Source organism: Photinus pyralis, unplaced genomic scaffold (assembly GCF_008802855.1).
Source record: "Photinus pyralis isolate 1611_PpyrPB1 unplaced genomic scaffold, Ppyr1.3 Ppyr1.4_LG1, whole genome shotgun sequence".
Taxonomy (NCBI): Eukaryota; Metazoa; Arthropoda; class Insecta; order Coleoptera; family Lampyridae; genus Photinus; species Photinus pyralis.
Window position 1 is genome coordinate 66616566 of NW_022170249.1, and position 24812 is coordinate 66641377.

Genomic DNA, 24812 nt, shown 5'->3' on the forward strand with positions numbered 1-24812 from the left:
GTACAGCGTGTGTCAAGGTTTGTTTGATTTAATAATAGCTTCTCGTACTGATTACAATATAATTTTTACTATATGATCCCTGAGAGCTGTGCGTAATCCTAAAAATAATTACGTATTATACATAGCAATGGTAAATCTATTTTATTGAAAATTTAGCTTGAAGAGGTGCAGGACGTTTTCCTAAACGCACAAATTAATGTTCTCCTCTCTCGAGACTCGAATATTGTCGATGTCGTATAGAAACCTGGTATAGTGTATTGGGTATCAAGTAATAATAATTGCTCTTAAATTAATTCAAATATAAAATGGATTGGTTTATTAATATTTAAAATCGATTATGAATAATAATAGCATGCGGAACACGAAACATTATATATTACTAGTTTATTACACTAAACGTTAAAGCAGTAGGTATATAGTTTTTAGCTATATGGCAATTCAAATAAAAAATCAGCTTTTTTCACTTAGGTATTTTAGAAAAATAAATGCTGCTCCGTAAGTATGTAAAAACTTTTCGTCGATCCATTCGGTGCATACCATTTGCTACCTGTTGCCCAAAAAAGCGTAAAGCGCAAACTCTTGTTGCACCCCCGCTCGAAAGACAACGTGTGATAATACACTCTCCCAAACATTCGGTAATAATCGATGCCTTTCTAACAAAAGTTTGGCTCTTGATACTGCCATCATAACATCGTGTAATTATTTCCAATTTTGCTATTGATATACCATTGAAGATGGAGTTAAGTATCATGAAATAAAGATTTGTGAACGACCATCGCTAAAGTTCAATTTTCACTTGGTGGAAATAAATTTCCCGGGTTTCCCGGTCATACACAAGTTTGTGTAGAGCACGGACGCGTTTCATATTCCCTATCTTTGTCGGAAACAGTGGATTTCAGCAAGAAGCGTGAGTTTGATAACTCACTACAAGTTTATGAGGAGACGGAAGAAACTGCATTCAGTATACGTGTGTTGGTGTCAGTGTAGAGCGTATTATTCTAGAGTCGCGGTAAGTTTCAACCATTTTATTTAATAATGACTGGCGGCCAATTTTTTACAAACTAAAACTGTACGATAATTTCAGTGTCCGATTCGTATAATTTCCGCGTCATGACAAAATGGAAGTTAACACGCCCGGAAAAATTTTAAGAACCGCTTCAACAAAATCTTCGTGCAAATCAAGTTCGTCCCACCAAAAGTCATCCTTCTCGTCTGAAAGGTCTAGTCCCGTCTTCTCCGTTAAAAGCCCGATCGTTAGCTATCATTATAGCCAAGATTTACCAAAGCCTCAAACACCTTCACTAAATACAATTCATGGACAAAAGACTCCACTGCACTCTCCTAAAACGTCAAACTACCAAAACAGTCCCTCTTCACAAACCGAAAAGATATTTACATTTTGCCAAGTCAATCAAAAGTGTGATAGTCCTACGATATTGAAGAACGACAAAGTGTTTGACTTTTCTGAAAGCGTAGCACGGTCGGCAACTCCACGTTCCTCTCCTAATTTACCTAAATCGCCAAAATCGCCCCGAGCTATTATTTACGAAACCGATCAAGAAACCGCGTCTAAATCTTACACAGAAATTCATAGCCCCTCCGGGAATAATTATAATTTTAATATACAAGCGCCCCCAAAGTCAAAATTAAACCGTTCTCACAATCGACAACAATTTCAATCATCAAAGAACGGAGGCGGATCGAGTAGTTCAAAGTCGAGCTTAGAGTACGTCTCAACAACAAAACATCCCACGGGCGATTATGAAAGTGTCGAGTATAAAATTTGTAATTCAATTGATTCAAGCTCACATTCCGGAAGTAATTTCGATTCAAATCCCAATTACTATTTCGACAAAAAGAGGAGGGTCAGGCATTCTTCTATTAAAGAAAAATCGACAAAGAAACCCATCTGTAATATACGCACAAATCCGGGATACGATGAACGCTATTGGTCTAGTAAATCTATAAATGAATCTGAGAAAAATGAAAAATGTGTAAGTAGATGTCGGAAATCGACATCGGATTTAACAGATTTAACGGACGATGCCCCAAATACGACTGTAACTTCTTTAAGCCGGCCAACTTCACCTAGAAGAAACGGCTCCATAAAAGGTGGATTGGCTTATTTAGCTTCTCGACGAGGCTCTAGAGATTCATTGGCTTCTAATGTGTCTAATGAAGATATTGGACCGCTTAATTTTCAAAATACGCCAAGAGGTCGCCAACGGAGAACTTCTAATTTCCTGGAATTGCCTGGTGAGTCGATATTAGCCTAGAATTTAAAAATGTGCAAAGTAACTTATTTTGTTAGGGATATTTGAGGAAACATATGCAATAAACAGTTTTACATATTTAGGTACTCGGATGAAACGTATTAGTATGTATCATGTATGAAGGTATAGATAACATAAATGTTAACAAAAAGCAAAAGCAAGATGCCCTTAGAATTTTTCTTAAGAGGGATCTAATAGTTTCCCACGTATAAATAGGGTTCGTCGGAACATTTAGAGAAAATATACTTTTTTTTTCTAAAAAGATGTAAATATGCTGGACGGTCTTGTAAGTAAAAAATCGGAATTGGTTAGCGAAAGGGCCGTGTTCGACATATTTGTAATTTACAAGCATCACCTACATTATCATAGAGGTAGGTGCCATTTATAATAGTATACTCGTAGATGCAATCAAAGAGTGAAATACTGATAATATATTCTTGATGCAATTTTAATTACGCGAGTTTAATAAAAAATAAAGAAATATCTTCATAAATAAGGAAGTTGACACTTACTGCGCAGTTGATATTGCGCGTCCTGGGCATGCGCTGATTAATCTGATATTTACAATATGCAATACGTTTGCTTTTGCTATAAACATCTTTGGTTAACATTTCAAAGAAATATCTCCATAAATAAAAAAGTTAACATTGCGCAGCCTGCGCATGCGCAGTTCAATCATCAAGATTTCCTTGACTCAGGTGCCAGAGCGATACGCTACCGAATGCAAAAAGATCGAACTAAATATCTTGAAAACTGTAGGAGTAGTTAAGGTCTCGGACAGACGGACAGATGGACGGACACAGAAAGTGGCTGCAATAGCGCACCCAAATTCGTTGGAAAATGCGTTAAAAACGTGTTTGTTAACCTAATAACAAGAGTATTTCTACAGGGAAGTGGAAACTCTGAACAAGGTTGTGTTAACAGAACTGCACATACGGGTTCGTCAGCACGTGCGAAATATAATTAATTTTTATCAGACGTATCAGTATCAATGATCAATATTGCAATTTAGGTGTACAATAATGGTCATTGCTTGTCCAGATACTCGGATGGATGAACGAATGGACACAAAAAAACCAGACCCACGAATATACCCCAAATGCAATTTCTGTACATGAGCTTTGTTGTACCATTGAATAAGTAATTACTTATTCAATGGTTGTACCCTGATTTAACTTGCTGATGCCTAATCGAAAACTCGATTCTCGCCCCTAATTTTGTTTTCTGGTTTGTTGCGTGGAGAACATTTCTTCGGTATCGCAAAAGTAGGTATTTCAGTATCATAAGCAAAATTGGACACCTAAATAGGTGCATAAATAATACCTACTTACGTCAATATAATTCTGTGCTACGACAGCATTGTACAATATACCTATATCAAAACAATATAGTTGCCGCTTGGCTTAGGATAGGATAACTACAATATTATTTCTATCTGAAAAAGGTGTATTGAATGCGATACGGGTAGTACCTACAGACTTTGGATAATGGTTATAATGTAATTATCGAATTTGCCTCGCAAAATTGTTCTTATGGTAGTAATTTAATTCTTTTATTTCATATGTATGACAGTGATGGACAGAGTCCATACTTGATAACGGTAATTAAGGAAAAGGTAACATAACGAAAGCCACAGTTTCATTGGAATTTAATGACATTCTTGCATGCAGACTATGTTAATTTCTGTTATGTTAAAAATCTGAATAATTTCAGTCAGAACAAAAGCTTCAGCGCACGCGACAAATTTCCCTTTATTGCTGCAATTATCATATAACCTATAATATGGTTTTTTTATTACCTACTTATATAATTGTAGTATATGAATACTGCGATAAACCCAAAACATTTTTAGTGACGTTAAAATCTAATTCTGTGTGTAACGTGGCGTTACAAACGCGTCTTTAATCTCATTTACTTTACTAATTACTTTCTATTAGACGCGAGTTCCAAATTAAGTTAGGTAGCGTAGGAAGGTGTGTAGTAGGTACGTATAGGGCACCACAGAAATAGGTATAGGAAAATGAATAAATAGTCGGTAAATGGTAAATCTATAATATACCTACTACTTTACCATGAAAGAATTTCAAGCTATACCTACAGCCAGGTATGATATGAAATACATATCAGTTGTTACACCTTTCTGATTATCTAGCCAAGCAAAAGGTACTCTCGACTTAAACACTAAAGAGCCGACCCATTTTGAAGGACTTTTTGCAATAGAAATGTTCTGGTCACGTCCTTGCGTTTCGTTTAAAACAAATAGGTTTCGGGTCCTTTGCATTATATTTGTACCTATTAATTCATAATTGTTGATTGTACGTTGTTAATGGAAGACACAACGATTGCCAATGTATCAAGCAAAAACAGAAAAATTTTAAACGTAAAATTCAAAGTGGCAAACTTTATTAGCTATGGTGTGAAAATAGCTAATGCGGTGGTATGCTGTAAATTAATACATATATTTAATGCTTTCCGGAAAAACAACGTTTCTGTTCAAAGTAATTTCCACTTAATTAGCACCGCTATAGAGAGAAGCAATAAAATCACTGTTAAGGTAAGATTATGAATTAAATGTCCTATTTTCAAGTTTTCGCTGAAATTCCATTTATTTATTTTACTATAAGGTGATGCTACATGCTAGTAGCTAGTACTATTTTTAAACCTTTAATACTACGATATTTGGATAGCGGATTTCGTTAAGCATAGGAGATGTAAATTGACTATACCTATTGACCTTTCAGAAACCAACTACACAATTTTGCAGTGATTTAAATTTTTAATTAAAAAAAACTAAGAACAATGAATTATTCAATGAAGATGAAAATCGACAATAAGAAAATCAGGAACTAGTTGTACAAAAAATTCTTTCAATGTGGAGAAAAAAGTATGACATAGGTAGGTACTTAGATCAGTTAATGATTGTCACTTTCGGATAATGAAACCTTAATTCGATTACTACTGAAATAGTAGTAATAATAATTGACCCATAAACCTTTCCAGCAATGGGAATAGTGCAACCCGAAATAAAAATATGTACAGGAGATGAGGCCGAGATCTACGGGAAAGCGAAATAGTATTTTTCTGAAAGTACTTTAGAAACAACTACTTTCGTCTCCAAAACGGGCGAAGAAAATGTGATTTTCCTCTCTAGTGAGGAAAGTAAAGAACAATTGCTGCGTTAATCTTAATCATGACATTTAAAATTGAAACATATCCGTATCAGATTGCTGTGTGTCAACTTCATTATTGCATACGATACCTTTTTAATTTTGATTGTATTTTCAGAAAAAAATATGTGTAAAGCGTGAGAAGAAAGTGTTTTTCAACTCTCGTTCAATTGACACACTCGCTAAGCTCATGTGTCAAACTTTGAACTCGAGTTTCTTCTCTAGTTGTACAAATAACTATTATACGAGTAGGTATATACTATGCGATCAAAAAAGAGTTGCTGTCGAGTCACCTTTGGAATATTTGTTTACATGGGAAATCATATTTAACCTGAACCATTGAATTTATAGTTATAAATTCAATGCCTGAACCTCCAAAGGCGACTCGACGTCAGTTTTTTTATCGTTATTAGTTACAAAAGGGCTAAAGTGCGTTTAATCCCGAGGATGCAGTTTGTTGCCAGAAACGTCGTTACAACGCCTTATATACACGACGCCTTGACATGCAATAGGTATTAGCGAAAATATATCATTGGCTGGTGGATTTCAGAATTTCTAGATTACTAAACCCTTCGTCAAACCATCGTTACTGAGGGGGATCTCAAAAATATTGTGAATTATTCGAAATATGGTTAATAATATTGTTCGTGTACGGTCCGTTTATCGATTTCACTTTCTTTTGAATATAAATCGGATTAATAGTCCGAATGCATGCTGTAAATTAGAGTGAAAAATTTCTTTCCTGAAGATCGTGTTATTGTCCAGAAGCAGAATGCAGAAAGTGGAGATTCTGTTATATACAATACAAAGTTTACTTTATTACATCACCCTCTGTGAACAAATGATTCGGAGTTTCTTTGGCTCGGTTCTTTTCCCCGTTGAGATTTAGGGGGACACGGCATCTCTTTGGTTTTAAATATTTTCTGTCAAAATTTGTAGGAACTCTTTCGGTATTTTTATTCGTTTTGCACTTTTGATAGATTATGTGCGTTCCACTTCCACCTTTCCCATAATAAGCTTAGATACAAGTGAGTGTGACCTGGTTTTTCAGAACGTAGGGAATGTGGTCATTGTTGAGTACGAGGTTTGTGTTAGGTATTACGCTGGTGTTCCGAGTTCGTGTTTTTCCCATATATATAAGATGGTTTTTCCCCCCTTTTCTTTGCGCGGGAACTTCCGACTTGGCCACCTTGGTACATCACAATTAATAGGTATAGTTGATGATATATTTACCTAGTAAATAGCAAAAATAGCTTAGATTGTTATGAAAGTTTAGAGATTCGTAAGAACAAACCCTTCCTTATGAAAAATGTTGAAGGAGGCCCTTTAGGTCAATCAGAGCTCGTAAACTTTCACTTTCACTTGTAGTAGTATTAATAGGGCTGTATATTTATTTTATTGTTCAGGTGTTCAATAAACAACAATAATTGTGGTTTATTGGTGTTTTTGTTTTCCTTTTTATAAGTTCAACGTTCACAGAAGTTCCAGTGCTTCCACTGTTATATACATTTTTAAATGGGATTCATTATGAATTCCACCCTGTAAATATTTTTTGCCGAAACCGTTCTTTGCCGTTAATTTTATACATTTCCTATGTTTGTTATTTTCTTTCTTCAATTTTACAATTGAATCAGCGAATTAAGTTACTTATATACCTATCAAATCTCACCTTTTTGATATTGATATGCTCGATTAGACTATTTTTTCAAACAATAAAATTGTAAGTAATCGCAATTTGCTAATTTGTTATACGTGTACCTATACATCAATAATTGCACCGTTAAATAGACGTTCTTGTTTCAATGTAGAATAAATTGACATGTCAAAACCGACAGCAGCAATCTGAATAGTTTTGTTCTACTATTGCCGTTGCAATTTGCTGCTGATCGGTTAGTCTGTGAAACATTCCAGGTTTTTGTTGGGCCACTTTTGACGGCAGAAATAGTGTGCTATTACTTAATAATTGTGTATTGAGCCAATGAATAAATGAGCACAGTAATCGCAACAAAGCAACATTTACAATGAAGCTTTAATGTTTCAGTGCCCGACCATATACGCCCAAGAGTGTGTTCCCTACCCGAAAAAGCTTACAATCCCCGACTGAGTGACGATTTATATAGACTACGAACTTTCAGCATAACGAACAAAGGAGGAGTCGTAAATTGTGGGGATTCTATAATAAATCGACGTTCCAGATCGAATACTAGCGTTAACTCTACGACGAGCAAGTAAGTCTTTTTCTTTTGTTTCGATTTTGCATGACTGCAAGGTTAACCTCGATAGAGCTTCGGGTGTCAGAAAATGACATATTTTAAAGGAGAAATTGAGCGCTTGAACAGTCCTTTTTAAATGAAAAACAAAGTGATTTAATTGAACCAAGAACTATTTTACATAAAACCTGTATTACTTTACACATAAAGGAGCCGTAAAATAAAACACATTCAATCTAAATAAAACCAACACTAATACCTTACATGACCTGAAGTAAAGGCCCATTTGCAAAAATGTTCTACGAGCAAACGCAACATTCGTCACGGCTAGATTTTTCGGACCCTTCGGAGGATTCGGAAGTATGAAAATATTCTCTCCTATTATTAGGATTCTTTAAATTCTTCGGATTTTCTTTGCGGCGTTAAATTCTTAAGATTTTTCAATTTTGCGAATTCTGTATAGGTTCTTAGAATAATAATTAATCATACTAATAATAATAGCTTTTAATAAGGCTCCTACATCGTATTCAATTGGATTGAACAGTCAGATAAACTGAAAATAGTTATCTGTTCTTCCCCCTGTGACCACAATAAAATCTAGGTATAAAATTGCAATGACAATTATACAGTGATATTAGTAGTATTAGTTGATATAGGAATTTGTGTGCACTGTAAAATTAGGCGTCTTTCAGAAGAGTTTTTGTCATTTAAAAGTAGACATAGGAAATCTCTATGCCTACTTCTAAATGAATCACATTGTACTCGTATGTATACAACATAAACATATACTTACCTGTACTATGCTCGTAACCAAATATCTCATTTGAAGGTTAAAAAAACATGGTCGATAGGCAGTCTATATTATACGACGGCAGGTACCCTAAACTAAAGAATCACAATCTATACTTGTTAATATTTTCATTTTCATCGCCCTTCTAAAAAAAACTTTTGACAAATTTAGATATTTTAGGGCTTTTTACACATTGAGAGTTTTTATATTAAACGAGAAGTATATTTGGGTGTCGTCGGCACAAAGATGATATTTATAATGCCTTAGTGTTGATAAAATCTTGAAGGTGTGAATCGTGTACAGAAGTGGACCTAAAATTGAACCCTGAGGAATACCTTTTGTCAAATGTAATGCTATATATTCTTTGTCATTTAATACCACTTTTTGTTGGCGTCCGTTTAGGTAGTTAAATACCAATCGAACAGCGGACTTTTCGAGTCCAATAAACTGTAAAGTCGCAATAAGAGTGTTATGGTTAAGGGTGCAAAAAGCTTTTAAATAATCAATAAGGACAAGAATAGTTAATTTTTGAGCTTTTACTTTTGAAAATGAATTAAGTAAGTATGCTTTTTTTGCTGCTTTAATAGCACTAGTGGCCAGATTTCGTAATGATTTATAGTAATTCCAATGAGCTGGATTTATTACTACGTCTGAATCTGTTTAAAGCTTTTCTCTTAATGATATCATTATTTTAATGGTGCCAGTTAACCATGGTGGAAACGGTTTCGTGAACGTAGATATTTTAAGAGGCGTGTGTTTATCTAGAAACACAGAAATATTAGTAGGTATTTAAAAACTGAAGTTTTTCCTCTACAGCCGACATATCCATCATTATGTTCCAATTTATAGCTTTAAGGTCATTATATCAAATAAATCTAGATTAAAAAATTTGAATTAGATTTTGACCCATATCTGTTCAATAAAATCCATCAACTCTACCTAGTGAAAAGTATGCGACTGATGTACAGTAGTACAAGAATTTAACAAAGTAGCACCACCTGTAAAGTTGAGAAAATGAATAAGAAAAAGGATTAAATTAAAAATTATGCCAATAGCATCAGACGTAAATTAGCAATAGCAACGTGTTGGCGGTAATTTCTAATAGGACAGACTAACTACCTACAACACTGTGCTAAATAGCTTTACGCTTTACTTACCTAAAACAACGAAAATAATAGTTATTTATGTATTAAGGGCATAATAGTGATGTTTATATTCTCGAGGGCGACAAGTTAAAAAGCTCGAGGGCCTATGGCCCGAGAGCTTTTTAGTCGCCCGAGAGTTTAAACATCAGGTTATGCCCGTGGTACATACAACATTTTATGTTTTACAAATGGTTTTCTTCGTCAAAATTCGTTTACAAAATAATTCATTATGTTTGATCGAGTATGCGTGGTTCGAATTTGTTAATGTGATTGAAACCATCCAAACGTCATACGTAATTTTAAATAATTCAATTCATCGTGAATGAGCAAGAAGTTCCAGAAACTATACGAAATAAGGACAATCTTGTGATTTAGTAGGTATTGACAATTAATAATTGACGTTTCTAATTTTCAATGACCTGCAAATATTTGTTTGTTTTGTCATTAAGTATAAATGAGTTACTATGGTGATACTTAATGCCCTAGGGCATAAAGTGGTACTTTATGCCCGCGTATCACAGATATAAAATGTGCTATGATAGATTAGTAAGACATAAAGGTTATTTACGTCCACTTCCAGATCAAATAATAACATACAAGGAGGGCTGCATCTTCTTATTGACGAAAATGTAAATACTATATACATTTCATTAAATAACTCATTCTCAAGACAATCTTTTTTGTCAATTGGGGAAATGACTACAACGCTCCTTTATGCGAATCTTGGCAGACCGCATCGAAAGCTGTAGTGGCATGGCGCCAGATGTCTACGATTTCTATTTAAACGTACTGTTTTGCTGAAGATTTCTATTATGATAAATAAATTCGTAGTGACTGTGCGTTAATATTAACAATTGGAAAAATTTTACGGTATCGGCAAAAGATTATTGGTTTAATAACCTTCGCCTTTGTTTAGCGAAAGAGACCAAATGAGCCAGATGTAATTGCTCGGAAAATGGAAAAGGGTCAGCCATCCCTTTAAAAAATTTCTTTGCTAATTGTCCATTTTTGGTGTGTACCTACTCTTTAAACTTTTGTCGGTGGATATTTTTATTGTGCTTGGATGTTTAACTATATGTATACCCACTTACGTAAGTGCTATGACATACTATGCTGGAAACCGCATGCGGTAAATCGCAGCCGCAAATTTGAGCGGTTCCCGCATTTTTCATTTTATGGCATACTATAGGTATGCGGGAACCGCATGCCGGCGCAAAAAATAGTCCCTTGCTACTGCAGTTATTGAATAATTTTCGGGGAGAATGGACGCATACAAACATTTTCTTAATGTGGACTGTGGTAGCTGTATGTGCAGCCGAAGCAGAAGGGTTACTCGGCAACCCAAGAAGGAGGAGATATTCCGTGCACCCATATCATCGACTACATCCCGATAATTTTAATACTTTTTACTTTCAGAAGTTATGGTAGTTTTCAGACATTTTTGAAGACACTACTACTTGCCGGCAGAAACGTTGCGGCTAGTATGTCATCGAATATCTGTTTCTTTGTGTTCTCCCACTTACCGCAACCGCATTCCCGCCGACAAGTTGCGGCAGCAAACCGCATGTATATGCGGCGACCGCAAAACGCACCTATACGTCTTTCGCTATAAAAACCGGTGCACGTCATTGATTTATGAATCAATTTCAGACAAGTTTTCTATAGATTTCGCACACTTGTTTTTTTATGTACATGTTGCAGTGTTGCAGCATATGTCTAAAATTGATACACAAATCAATGACGTGCAACGGTTTCTATAGCGAAAGACGTATAGTATGTCTTTATGCATTTAATTATACATGATGCGGTTTTTCATTTTCCGGCATGCGATTCACCGCATGCGGTTTCCAGCATAGTATGTCATAGCACTAACCCGCATAATGCTTTTAATAAGACTATCGTTATGTACATCTGTGCACAGTACCTAAGTGCTACTATAACAAATTGGGCTTGTTACCGTACGGTTGCTAGATAAGTAACTGTAATTTGAATTTAAACTGACAGTAATCCGGATTGAAAGCGTTTTTTAAAGAAAGTGTTATTCAGCTGCCTTATTTTGACAGCGGAATTGGTTCTGTTTACAATAAACGATAGTCATTTACAGTTGTAAACTTGTAATTGATCCGAATGTCACGCTATTGTATCAATATCACGAACGAATTGTTGAACTTGTAAAGGCAGCTCCAATTGTGGATGTAATTTTTTTGCATTTTTGATAGAAATAGGTATAGTTTAATTTTTTAGGATTATTTAGGGGTGTGCATTATAGAAAATCTACAAGATTTACATAACTAGAAGGACAAATTTTTCAATTAATCATCTTTGGTGAAATTGAAAAAATCATCGTAAATTGCACATACTTAGTGGTGGAATTGACGATCGTCTTGTTCGCATCATTTGTATACCATGGGGTATTGTTTTCGTAATGGTTTTAGAAGTCAGGCTCCAGAGCAGCAGATAGCTCTTATCTTAATAAGTTTCTCGTATTCAAAAACGCCAACTAAGAATGGCTTCACTACAGGCTTGGGAAAAGCAATTTTGCATTTTTTGAATTCATGTGGCACGTTTATTTGCGACTCTCATGTAATTGGTAGGTAGTGCAGAACGATGAAAACGAATCAAAGAGTAACGAGCGTCATTGATGAGAAACCATTTTGTGGGTGCCAGTTAATCAGAAAGCATAGCACGGGAATATTTTTGGGATGAATTCGATCTTGGGCAACGATATAGTTTTATTTATTTTTCTTTGTTATTTATTTATTTGGTTAACCAGACACCATACAGAATAAAAATTCCAATTGCATGGCACTGGGGCTCTGAACATACATTAGGGCCTAAGGTCTAATTTGTTTTATTCTTACATTTAGGGCATCGTGAAAAAAGTCAATATCGTTCACTAAGGAGAACTTATTTAAAGTGATCAAGATCTTAATAAGTGGGGAAGTTATGTTGCTAACTGCAAAAATAGTATTATTTTTCCTTAGCTTAACAAATGGTACTTTAAGCTTAATTTCTTGAAGTAATTCGGAATAGTTTTATGTAAAATTTTGAAGACAAAAATTGTGAATGCAATGAACAGTCGGTCGGGTTTCTAACCACGTTATATTTCAGCCGAAAGTACTATTTAAGTAATTAAGCTGGGTACCGTAAGAGATCGAATGTGGATAATTGTGCGTTAACCTAAAAAACATTACTCGGATGAACTTTTTCTGCACTTTTTCGATCATGCCTGAGTATTTGAGAGTTTGAGAGACCAGATACATGCAGCATACTCAAGCTTGGACCTTATCAACGCGTTATATAAGGTTAGCATTGTGTGTACATTCGTGAAATTGAGGGTATTTCTGATAACGTAAGAGAGAGAAACTTTATTTACTAAATAAATGCCTGCTTGTTTTGGTAATAAGTTGCCTATTTTAAGACACAGGAGTATAAACGATTATTAATGATATTTACTGAATTTTGAATGACGCACTTTACAATTTTTTCTCTTTGAATCGCTTTGCGAGACGTTTTGTCACTGTACCAACAGAACCAATGTAAAGGCCGTGAACCGAAATGTTCTCTAGATTATAGCGAGTTTTGAGCTCAGCGATACACGGTTCGTATATAATCTTCTTTTCAGTGTCAACAGCATCGAATTGTTCGGTTACGTTGCCTCTTTCAATTCGAATTGTTGGGTCAAGCAATAGAGTTGTTTGATTTTTGTCATTGACTACCAGGATGTCGAGGCGTCCGTTAGAACCACAACTTATTTCTTCATGTAGGTACTGTTAAACTTTGGTCGCGAAAGGCGTTGGCAATTATTGACCGAACTTTATTGTGTCTATTGTTCACAAGCAAGTTTCCAACTGGACATGAGCCCAGAACGTCTCCTAGGGTTTCGGGCTCAGTGTGAAATCGTCTACCCTGGGTACCGTCTGTGCTCATACCGGGGTTAACTCGAACAGATATTGTATTTGTTGACATCATGATAGCGGTCTTAAATTGTCCCGAAGAGAGTCCACTTTTGTCGCGCAGCCAATGGTTGCTAACTGGACATTCATCAAATTGTGAAAAACCATTGCCTTGTAGTTAGCATCAAACACGTCAAGAAGAGTAATGCTGCAAGTTTATAGTTAAAGAACAGCGATCCACTTTTTTTGTTTTTGAAACACAACATGCTTCCCGTCGATTGCGCCAACACAATTAGGAAAATTCCATGTCTGGCTAAATTCTTCTTCCTTTTGCTTCCACATATTTCTATCTGGCTCTGGCATTGCAAGTGGTTTAAGAACGTTACAAATTGCCTCACAAGTTTCGTATACAATACTTCGAACATTTGTTTCTCCAAGGCGATAACTAAAGGCTATAGTCCCAAAATTATCACCCTACAAATAAACATTTTTTTTCTTTTCAGGTACAGATTGCAAGAATAAGTGGAAATTACTTCGCGATTGTTACAGAGAAGGATTGAAGTTCAGAACTACAAAGTCTGGACAGACAGTAGTGAAAAACAAACCCTGGAAATTCGAAAAATAAATGGAATTTTTAAAACAGTATTTGCAATATGAGAGAGAAGCTCAAAGCAACGTTCAGTCACCACAATCCACTGGTAGTGTGGTCAGTGACGATGAAGGAGACAATACACAAGTCCCAGAAGGGTTTTTCAGAGAATCAACTCCAATTCAGACACCACTGCCCTCTCCTAGTACACTAACGTCTACAGAAACCTGGCAAACAACAAAAACGAAAAGAAATGCCTCTACCTTAGAAAGTCCTGCCTTGGTAGCAATTTTCGGGAATACATGGAATACAAAAAAATAAAACTTTTCCACTAGACCTCCAAATTAAAATTAAATCGCAATTTTCGGCAATTTGGCATAAGGCTGAATATGAAGCCACCGCTTTCTTCAATTCAGTACGCTGCTAATTTCTGTCAATCATGCAGCAGAATTCAACCATCTCCGGTCTTTTCTTCTTCGGTACTTTCATCTTTACGCCTACCCCAGCGAGGTCGACGAAAAAACGGTGTATGCAATTCATTCATTTCTCACCGTTCCAAATACTGCATTTCCAATATACAAATGTAATGATTATTGTTTGCCCAACATTAAAGTGCTTCATAAGAATCAAGTAGCATCTTTTTTATTACGCATAATATAACTCCGTCAATTTATTTGACAGGCCGTTTGAGGGAATGAAATGACAATCCATTATACTCTCTCATTATGCCCTCGGGCGTCATAGACTCCTTTATATATATTCAATTTTTTGTAAAACTCGCCAAACCGTTGTGTTCATAAATTTGTGGCGTGCGTTAATTTTCAAGAAATTAGGAAAGGCGAAATCTTCAGTACGTCAGTCAACCGTAGTGAAATTCGTGTTAGGAGCTAGCCGTTGGTCAAGTAATTATTTGGTTAAAAAACTTTCAAAATTCACTTAGGAATTATTATAAAGAAGGGAAGTTCTGTTAAACCACCGTTTTATGCAAACCTGTTGCATTATGACGCGCAACCGTGGGGCTTAAAAAACGTGCTGTTGAAAACTATGAACTTAAGGTATGTATACAACATGGGGAAATATCACTAACTGGATTCATTTTGAAAGAAAAGGTGAAATGTGAGTTGCATCGTTATAATACCTATGGTCATAGAGGATTGTATTTCCTCTATGCTATGGTGTAAGTTGTTAGTTGAATTTGAGAATTCACATTTTTTGAATTTGCTATAAATGGGTTCTACCCACTTTATTAATACAAATAGCACTTTTTAAAAAATCGAAAAAAAAATTATTAATTGATTTAAGCAATAATTTCTATTCGCTAACAGCGAGAGGCTAGAAAACGTACCCTGCAACGAGACTGCTCACTCTGACGTCAGTAGCGCGCTATTCTCTGAGCGCGCTATGTAAAGTTGCTTATAACAAATGAATGGAAGTCGTTTAAAATTAAAATATTGCCACTCACTAAGTGCAAGTAAATGAATGAACAATAGTGCAAGAGATACATGATCGTCACCGCTAACCAAAAGATGAAAATTCAATTTTTTTCACAGTAGTTATTACAGGACGTTACGCCGGTTTAGTATTACTCCCCAGTTCTACATTTTAAGTAGCGTTGGGCACTATTCAACTAAAATTGTATGATTTTATTTAGCAGTAGGTATTACCTTTATTACATCATACATATATTCATTTGCAAAGTAAGGGATCGTCTGCTATCCCTGATTACGAAGGACAAGTAAAACTTGTTTTCGACGTACGTTTTGCAAGGTTATGTTCTACCTAAACCTATATAATTATAAGTATATGAAACCTGTTAGCATTTGTAGTTTATATAGTTAAGCTGACCTAAAAATTGCCCATGACTAAATGCCAATAAACAGTCCAAACGGTGGTGGTGAAATACTGGTGGTTACATTACATCGCTCTAGTTGGAGGGTGTTGATGCTTGCTGAAAATTTTTCTTGGGTACTTCTTGTTCTTCCCTGTTAATTTTTTTTATGAACATGCCGTCAAGAAAGTGGCAAAGGGTGCAAAAATACAACAGCATCGGCACCCGATAAAATATTTCCCAAAGATAAGGGCCTAAAGGACGACATCGGTGTTCAGCTACACGTCGATTATCTATTATGAAAGGTATCCCGTACCAGAAAAAACTGTATGCTATTGCTGCGAAGATCATTTATTTATTTAAGCTGTTATGACATTGTTCCAGATATGACCGCGATACATTTGTAGGTGGGGCTTGAAGCCCGCTTGTGACGTCGTCCACATTTCTGGACCTCGTCACAAAATTCAAACTTCTTTCCCTAATTTTGAGAAAACGCTTGCTTCTTTTGAAAAAATTCTTTCATTTACATGCTCTGTGATCATTCGTGCATCATATTATATGAAAATTTATAGCACTTACATTTTTTGCATTCTCCCTATTCGCAAATGTGGAGAGACGACTGTTCAGATCACGTGCAATGCTTCTTTTCTAGGCTGAGGCGCTGAGGCATTTCGCTAAGATGATCTCATTTGCGGCGTTCTTCGATCTTGTAAGGGGAAAGAAATCCCGTTCGCAATCCCTTCAATAAAAAGTACAGTACAAATACCCCTCATTTTATTCACCCATAAGGCCATAAGTGGAAAACGGCATTCGATATGGACAGTTCCTTTAAAAATCGTAGGCAGGTTGTGAACTTTATTTCTGGTTTTGACATTTTAAAGTGATTTTTGTAAGATTTTTAAGCGGGCGTGTACTTTTGACGGCAGACCCTGATTTTATTATTTTTCCCTGTACTATACTAGAAAATCTGAAAAATTGTTTTATTACTTGTAACTCCTCAGTAAAATCTATGAAACAGTTAAACGCCATGTGTTGTTAATTTTATATCTATTCTACGGGCATTCCTTTGAATTCGTGTTATTTATATTTAAACATCTGTATGTTAATGTACCTATAATTTGGTTTAATGAATAACGCAATGAAATTACCTTTAATCCTCATGAAAGTATAGTACCTACCTGAAAAAATACAGTATATTGTGTAGTGTGATCAAATCGTTAATATACACAAACATAGTCTAAGTATTGATTAGATGTTGTTGACCTTTGAGTTGACTGGAAACACGCGCTCGCGAAAAAGTGTTTACTTTCCCTTAATAATTATTGGAAGATGAAATGTTTACGAGATTCAAATGAAACTGCATGTGCAATTATATAGCAACTGCACGCAAGCCCAATTACAGTAACCCGTAATGGTCTTTAAAACTATACGTTTTTTATATCGCTTTTCTACGGTCCTCATTATAGAAAAAGTAATAGTATCGTACATCATGATTAATAATAATAATAATAAAGTTACTCATGTAGCTGTTAACAGATGATATGAACAAGCAATATACAAATGTACAAATTAATGTAGATTTAGGCATAGATAATGGCAAACAATTTAAAAAAAAACATGAAAGACAATATGGCAATTTATAAAGGACCTCGAGATCGTTTATACTTTTGTGTAACTGTCTGCCTGTCTGTCTTTCCGTGTGCATCATAACTTTGTATATAAACGTCTGGTTATTGCTTTTTAGCTGCGTGGTTCTAAAAGTGATGGATGCGTGAAGATCTCGAGGATCGTTTGGTATTCAGTTGTATTGGATTTTTATATCACAACTAATCAGAGAACTCCTTTATACTGTATGGTGTCCGTGAGCATATAAATGACTTCAATTCCCGTTTAAATATATGCAATGTATCCATACTTGTGATGCAAGGTGGTAAACTATTATAGATGGTAGTCCCGACATATTAAGGGGATTTTTCGAAATATGAGGTGTTACAATAGGTATAATCATTTCCTGTTTTAGAACAATACACGAAAATATCCCGGCGATGTGTAAAAACAGACAGATTATGCCATTTTGTCTGTGACTAAACGACATTTCACTTTGTGTACCTAATGTTGTAAATTAGCACAGTCTGTTTTGAATTATTATAAATCTAGTATAATGTACCTATGCCGCATGGACCGTGTCTGTTTAGTATGACACATGCCTATGTAAATGTACCTACCATATATACCGGGTGGTGCACAGTAAGTAGGAACATAGGGATTTGTGGCGGATAGTACTGAAATTACATACATTTTACTCCAGACAGATTCATCATTTCTTATAAACGAAACCCATCTATCTCGCCATTCACTGTCTAAGTGATGAAGAAGAGCATTTCCACTTGCATTCATTTCCTATTTTTAAGATGCAACTTCTGTTAACATTTTTTAAAAATCCGGCAACAAATAAGAAAGTTGGCGTTGGACATGTGCAATCAATTTTTGACGTGCTAGGTACATAAATTTTCAGTTTACCTATATTATATTTTATATACCCTATAATTTTAGAAGGACTGGTTTACAAATAACGCATGTGGGTCCGAGTATGCGCAATAATTGTTTTACGTGTTTTTAGTCGGATCGGATGGCGCATTCGACAAAACAAATTTATTTGATTTGGTATTTCTACGTCTGTTCGAGAACGAAATTTCATTTAGGTATTTTAACAAATAAAAAAATTGGATTGCACAAATGCCAACGTTCTCGTGCGCAACTGCACACGGACAGACGGGCGGACAGAGGGACGGATAGACGGGCGGACATTTTTTAGTTTTTGTGCAAATGCGGTAAAAACGGAAGAATGAAACAAATTGTATAAATCTACTGGAACCGAATAATTACAGTATCTGATCAATCAGAACAATATCGAACAAAAGGAAAATTGATGTTTGGCGTATTTGTGTAAACAGAATTCATTCTTAACATACCTATTAAATTTCCTTACTAAACACCGTGATATCCACCGCCAAATAATATATTCCTTTCAGGTATGTGTTAATAGAGGTTACGGTATACAGCTTTCAAATTCAAAGCAGTATTTATTATCGCCACCGTTGTTTTTGACAAATTGTTGAATTCGCGCCATTGTTAAAAGCGTACAATTAATTCTCAGAGTCGTGTAGATTAACTTTGATGAAACTAGGTCATTTCAAGTATTTGGCGTTGTAGGGTTTACGAAGCAGAAAATTAGTTATAATTGAAAACAATTAGGTATCCCGTTTGAGACGTGGCAGGATCTAATGTACAATGCGAATGCGATGTAAAATACGGTATACTATAATCTCCTCTATTATTCATATTCAGAGTATGTTTTAAAACAGATTGAAAAATGCTACTTGTGTTTATGTTGCTCTTGGCTGTACCCCCACTGTGTGCATTAAGGCAATGCGTTTTGACGCTTTCATCATGAAATAAAATAATTTAGACATCATCCCCAAGTTGTGCGGCAAAATTATTTCTCTCCCCATTATAATGTAACCTATATCTATGGAGTGATTAATGCGCTAAGATCTCTCACAAGATGGATGGATTAGAGCACAATATTGCATCTTTCGTAATCGCCAACATCTAAAATAATCCAGGTGTAGCAGATATAAGACACAATGGAAGCATATACATCTTTTTCATTTTAGTATAATGTTGTGTTTCACTTTCAGCACGAATTAAGGCAATAGCCGCTGGAGGAAATTCACACTTCACACATTAACGATAAGTTAAAAAACGCAAGTAATTTTCAGGACATAGGTATTTAAAAACCAAGTGTACAGTTTCTGCAATTTAATTACATTTGTTTTGGGGTTAAAGAAATAAGAAAACCGCCTATATTTTTTCCTTACGATGTATTATTAAAACACGAACATGTGTTTGCGTTGACTAACAAACTTTAAAAAAATGCAATATAATTGATGCCTTAAAACTAATTGTCGCTATATACAGGAATGCGGTCCTTTTATAAAGTAAACTGTAAAAAGTATTAAAATATGTGCATGGGTGTCCAACAACATTTGAGGCGTAGATAAAAGATACTGGTGGTTCCCTATGTAAAAATTCAACAAAGGGCTCTTAAAAAGATGTCTACATGGATATATCGATTAAATAGTAAAGATATGTGTCGACAAGAGCTAAAACATATAAAACATAAATTGTGAAGAATCCCTAAAAAGTTCCACGGGCAGTAAACTAAGTTGCAACCTTGGAAACTAATCTGTGACTAAGTCACAACCTTTTATTCCTGAGGTTAATTGTCTGGTAACCTTTATCAGATTCCTTATTCATTGCCAATAAGGATCTTATGGTCTTTAGACACACACCGTATACCGAAATTTATTTCTATGGTGCGTAAATACTGTGTACCTAGTGAACATACAACCTTAACGCCAAAACAATTTTTTTTCTAAATCATTACCCTAATCTGTGACCTTAGCAAGAAGGTTTCTCTACTAACAATTTTGTTGGTTTATTAAGTAAATCAGAAAACTTATTAATTTATACAATTAATGCAAAGATAAGATAAAGCTGCCCTCCCAACATTGACTTTTATACACCACTTTTTTTTCAACAAAAAAAAGAATTATTTTTGAGAAAAATATTAAAACAATAAATTGTTAATGTCGACCTTTCTACACACACACAAAAATTGGAATTAGTATCAAATAAGTTCACGTATTAAGTATACGAATAGGCACTACCTACAGGCCTCGGTCCTTCAAATATTCAGAATCTGCTACAGCGCTAACTGAGTTGGCATTTTATATTCATAGATATATTAAAGATACTATTGTGTAAGATCTGATTTACACAAATAATATAAATAATTGATCTGAAAAACAATTTGGTATAGACGATATCTCATTTTCACGTGATACTCCAAACCAAGGTTACGTGACCTTCGATTAATCTGGCGGTGTTGCAATTTAAACTAGGTTACCATGCGGATTCACGTCTAAAGGTTTTATTGAAGTCGTGTTTATATCTTTGTCTTTCCCAAATTTCTTAATCACATATCAAAGATCTCGTAGAACCTCTCGAAAAAATACATTAATTCTGTTAGCCTATGGTGCGTTCAACCTGAATCACACAGTATATTATGCACGGTAGACATAGGTATCTTCTCATTCTTAAATGAATGAGGGTCTGTCTCCTCCAATGGATATCGATGACAAAATTGGTATCTAGCTGCTTCCCATTTAAATTTCCTATGGTTCCAACCACGTATCGCGATGTTTTTTTGCTTCGAATTTTGCAAACAGGATAACAAATTATTATTTACAGTGCATGATGCTGATCAAATCGTCAAGATGCGTTAGAAATTTTAAAAGTTAAACAATTGGTAAAGCAATCTTTATTTTCCTTCAAATTCTTTTGTTCTTTATTTTTGTCCATCCGCCCGCCCTTCCTTAAAAGATATAAGGTAAAGAAAAACAGTATAGCTTCCTATACATGATCTTTGTGCAAAGATCTCAAACAGGAATTTACACAAATATTACGTGCATTTTTCAGGAAAATTTCTAAAAGATAAAACACAGTATGTGTCTCAATTGAAAAATCACTGTAGAACCTACTAAACTCGGTAAACATTACCTTGAACTTTCGGTTTTATAAATTATAAGTGATAAGATAGCACTTTCCATATATTATAAAATAAGCTGCCAATAACCTTATTCAAGTGTTCTAAAATTGTACGCGAAATGGGAAACATCGAAGGTAAACTTAACATTCTTTTTTATTAGGTACGTAAGTACTTAAATCATTGTTTTTTTTAGATGAAATTCGTTACGAGAAAAATATTATATACACTACAGATTATGACGAGGAATTAGATTCAAGAGGCCTCGGATATGCATACTTTGAACAAATGTCAAAAAACAATGATCTTGTAGCGCAAGTAGATGGCTACACCGGAGAAAAGGATACGTTTGCTTCACTTTTAAAAAGATGTGTACGTACCGCTATTGGGTTAAAGGAAATGGGATTGCAGTATGGTGATGTCGTTTCGTCGTGCACATATAATCATTTAAACAGTGGGGTCCCTCATATTTCCAGTTACTTTATTGGTGCCAAAATAGCTGCCTTTGATCCAACTTTATCAGTTAGGGAAGCAGCTTACCTTTTCCGCCAAGTGACGCCAAAGGTGATATTTACAGGCACCGAATCTGTAAAGCTTATTGAAAACGTTATACAAGAGGTCGGTGCTAATACTAAAATAGTAGTATTCGGAGCGACTGATAAGCACGTGCCATTTAGTGATCTAATCAGTCCCAAACCAAACGAAACATCCTTTAAACCTGTTGAAGTACAGCACCTTAAGGATATTGCGCTAATTTTGTTCAGTAGCGGTACCACTGGGCTACCAAAAGGAGTTTGTTTCAGTCATCGCGCCATGTTGCATTCAGTGGCAGCGATAAAGTAAGTTATTAGTAGTCGATGATGTGGCAAGTAATCGTTAGAATTTTAGAGAGCGTGATTATCGAGATGTGATCGTTTATAGTAATGATTCCCCTTTTTGGAACGTTTTTAGCATTTATCTTCATCAATCGATCTTTGGTAAGAGTGTGCGATTGGTCTCCCCAACTTTTGACTATAACAATCCCTGGAGCATTTTCACCTACAATGTAAAAGGTATAATTATTGTTCTATACAATCACTAAAGATAATTTGTGCAGGTAAATTATGTCATGCTTGACTTGACACGCATGTTAACACTGTGCCATACTCCAAAGCCGAAGGACATCGATCTAAGTAGCTTAGGGACTTTGGTAGTAAGCGGCACCACAATTAGTGAAGATCAAATGGCGAAGGTAAGGGAGACCTTTCCAGGAGTTCATGTATCCCAAGCTTATGGCCTAACTGAAGTTTACTACGGCGTTACATGTTTTGATCATACCAAACCTAAGCACGCACAGTTGGCACTAAAAAAAACCGGCTCGTGTGGATTACCAATGCGAGGGATTTGCTTTAAAGTGAGTTTCTGCAGTTCATCTGCTGCATGTTTAACTTTTGTTCAAGGTGGTAGATCCCGATACAGAAAGAGTGCTTGGACCGAACGAAAATGGAGAACTACGTTTAAAAACCTCTAGGCAACTTTCTGGATATCATAACTTGGACTCAAGTGGCGTTTGGGATTCCGATGGCTGGTTACGAACTGGTGATTACGGTTACTACGATCAAGACTATTGCATTTACGTAATTGATCGCATAAAAGAAATGTTCGAGTATCGCTATAAGCACATCACTCCGGCTACAATCGAAAGTGTTATCAATACCCATCCTGCGGTTTTTAGATCCGTTGTAATAGGTGTACCGCATTATATGGATAATCATCACCCCATGGCGTTGATCATAGTAAAACCCGACTGTTCCAATGTAACTACTGAAGAAATTGAAAAGTATGTTGAGGTAAGGGTTGAAGACCCTTTCCGTCTAAGAGCAGGCGTAAAATTTGTCAAAAGTTTTCCTTTGACACAATCTGGAAAGGTTAATCGTTTAAGGTTGAAGGAAATGGTTCGGGATAAGCAAATTTAATAAGTAAAATTATAATTTTTTCTTTAAATTAAAAATTCCTTCCACAATTGTGTTATTATTCATTCCCTTAACGAAAATAGCGACGAGGTGCCACACAAATTGATATTCAAATCCTTTCTTATGAGCACAGTTTTTCAACTAGAGGTCACTAAATTCTGTTATGAGAGGGAAACACCGATCCTGTGGTGGTATTTACTAATATTGTTAGTAGTAGGACGCCATAACAGAAAAAAATTATTTCATCCCCTTTCAAGTCGCGCATATAATCAAGAATACTGCCGTTGATTACATACCTATTTCGTTGTATATGTATACCTAATCAATGCTACTACTGCGTGGAGCTGGGTTTCATTCTATCGGGAAGTGTTGCGTTGCGGAAAATGTCAACTTGTACGCAAATACCTAAGGTGTCGCGATTTCTGCTGACACGCCGTTCAATTATTAGCGATCATATATGACGATAGTATAGATTTGCATCTTAGACCATGACTGCTAATTGTAACTAAAATATGGTCAAGGACATCGCCTGGGTATGTGAGTTTCAGGGTAAACGAGTCTGTCCGAAATTGTCGGATTAGACACGATTTGAGACTGTCAACCTATAAATTAACAAACGTCAATTAATTAATCGCCTAGATATCCCAAAAAAAGCAAACTTATTCTTATTTGTGGACGTATAGCAAATATTGAAGAGTATTTAAAGCTTCCCGTACTACGCGTTTACTATAAAGCTGCTCTTTAAGCGATCCTAGTGGTGTTTACACGACTTTATTTTACCCTGAGATTCACATACCCACGACTACAGTGCCCTCTATCCGTGACCATCCATTTTGTATTGAAGCATAGGGCGAATAGCAGTCCATATACTATATGGTCTAAGATTTGCATTCGTTATTGTGCTTCTGTGTAAAAATAAAGCATATTCCAATCTTTACCCGTATAAATTTTCCTACGCATATTCAAAAACAAAACAGCTTAAACTTATTCTTGTGTAAGAAAAATGTATTTCTTACATTTTACGATGGCGGATAGCAAGTGCATCAGTTTATGGATAATCAATGGGATGTTCCGCTTTGTGTATTATGTTTAAATTTACACATTTTGCTTTTCGAACAGTTTTCTCAATGGTTAGAAAACGCAACTAACAATATTTAAAAATCAATGCTTCATATGATATTCGCCCCTAACCTTTATTACATTTATTAGAAATGAATACAGTTACATCCCCCTAATACGCTGCTTTTACTTTGATGGCAGCAGAAAACATTTTAAAAAGCTAGCTTTCTGAAATATGGTTGGCTGTGTAACTTCAAAGAATGGCCCATTCAAATTTGGCAAAGTAAAAGTT

The 24812-nt window shown here is 35.4% G+C and overlaps 2 protein-coding genes across 2 annotated transcripts in view; both read left to right on the forward strand.

The window, feature by feature from the left end:
• Positions 1–677: 677 nt before the first annotated feature.
• The window catches only part of LOC116159948, a 46899-nt gene continuing 22764 nt past the window's right edge, over positions 678–24812 (forward strand). The window contains exons 1-3 of the mRNA XM_031473059.1: positions 678–1009; positions 1085–2256; positions 7482–7668. Of these exons, the coding sequence (XP_031328919.1) occupies positions 1119–2256; positions 7482–7668 (1325 nt within the window). The 5' untranslated portion in view covers positions 678–1009; positions 1085–1118. The remainder of the gene's footprint in view (positions 1010–1084; positions 2257–7481; positions 7669–24812) is intronic.
• Positions 21602–23482, forward strand: LOC116159950 (4-coumarate--CoA ligase 1-like). The gene is made up of 5 exons (XM_031473062.1): positions 21602–21646; positions 21706–22348; positions 22398–22554; positions 22606–22902; positions 22949–23482. The coding sequence occupies exons 1-5, from the start codon at positions 21631–21633 to the stop codon at positions 23462–23464; spliced, it is 1629 nt and encodes a 542-aa protein (XP_031328922.1). The 5' UTR covers positions 21602–21630; the 3' UTR covers positions 23465–23482.

Excerpts from the sequence above, each read along its gene's own strand:
- LOC116159950 (XM_031473062.1), top strand. Across the intron at positions 22,349-22,397 it reads CATTCAGTGGCAGCGATAAA|AGAGCGTGATTATCGAGATG; the intron begins GTAAGTTATTAG and ends TTAGAATTTTAG. Across the intron at positions 22,903-22,948 it reads TGCGAGGGATTTGCTTTAAA|GTGGTAGATCCCGATACAGA; the intron begins GTGAGTTTCTGC and ends CTTTTGTTCAAG.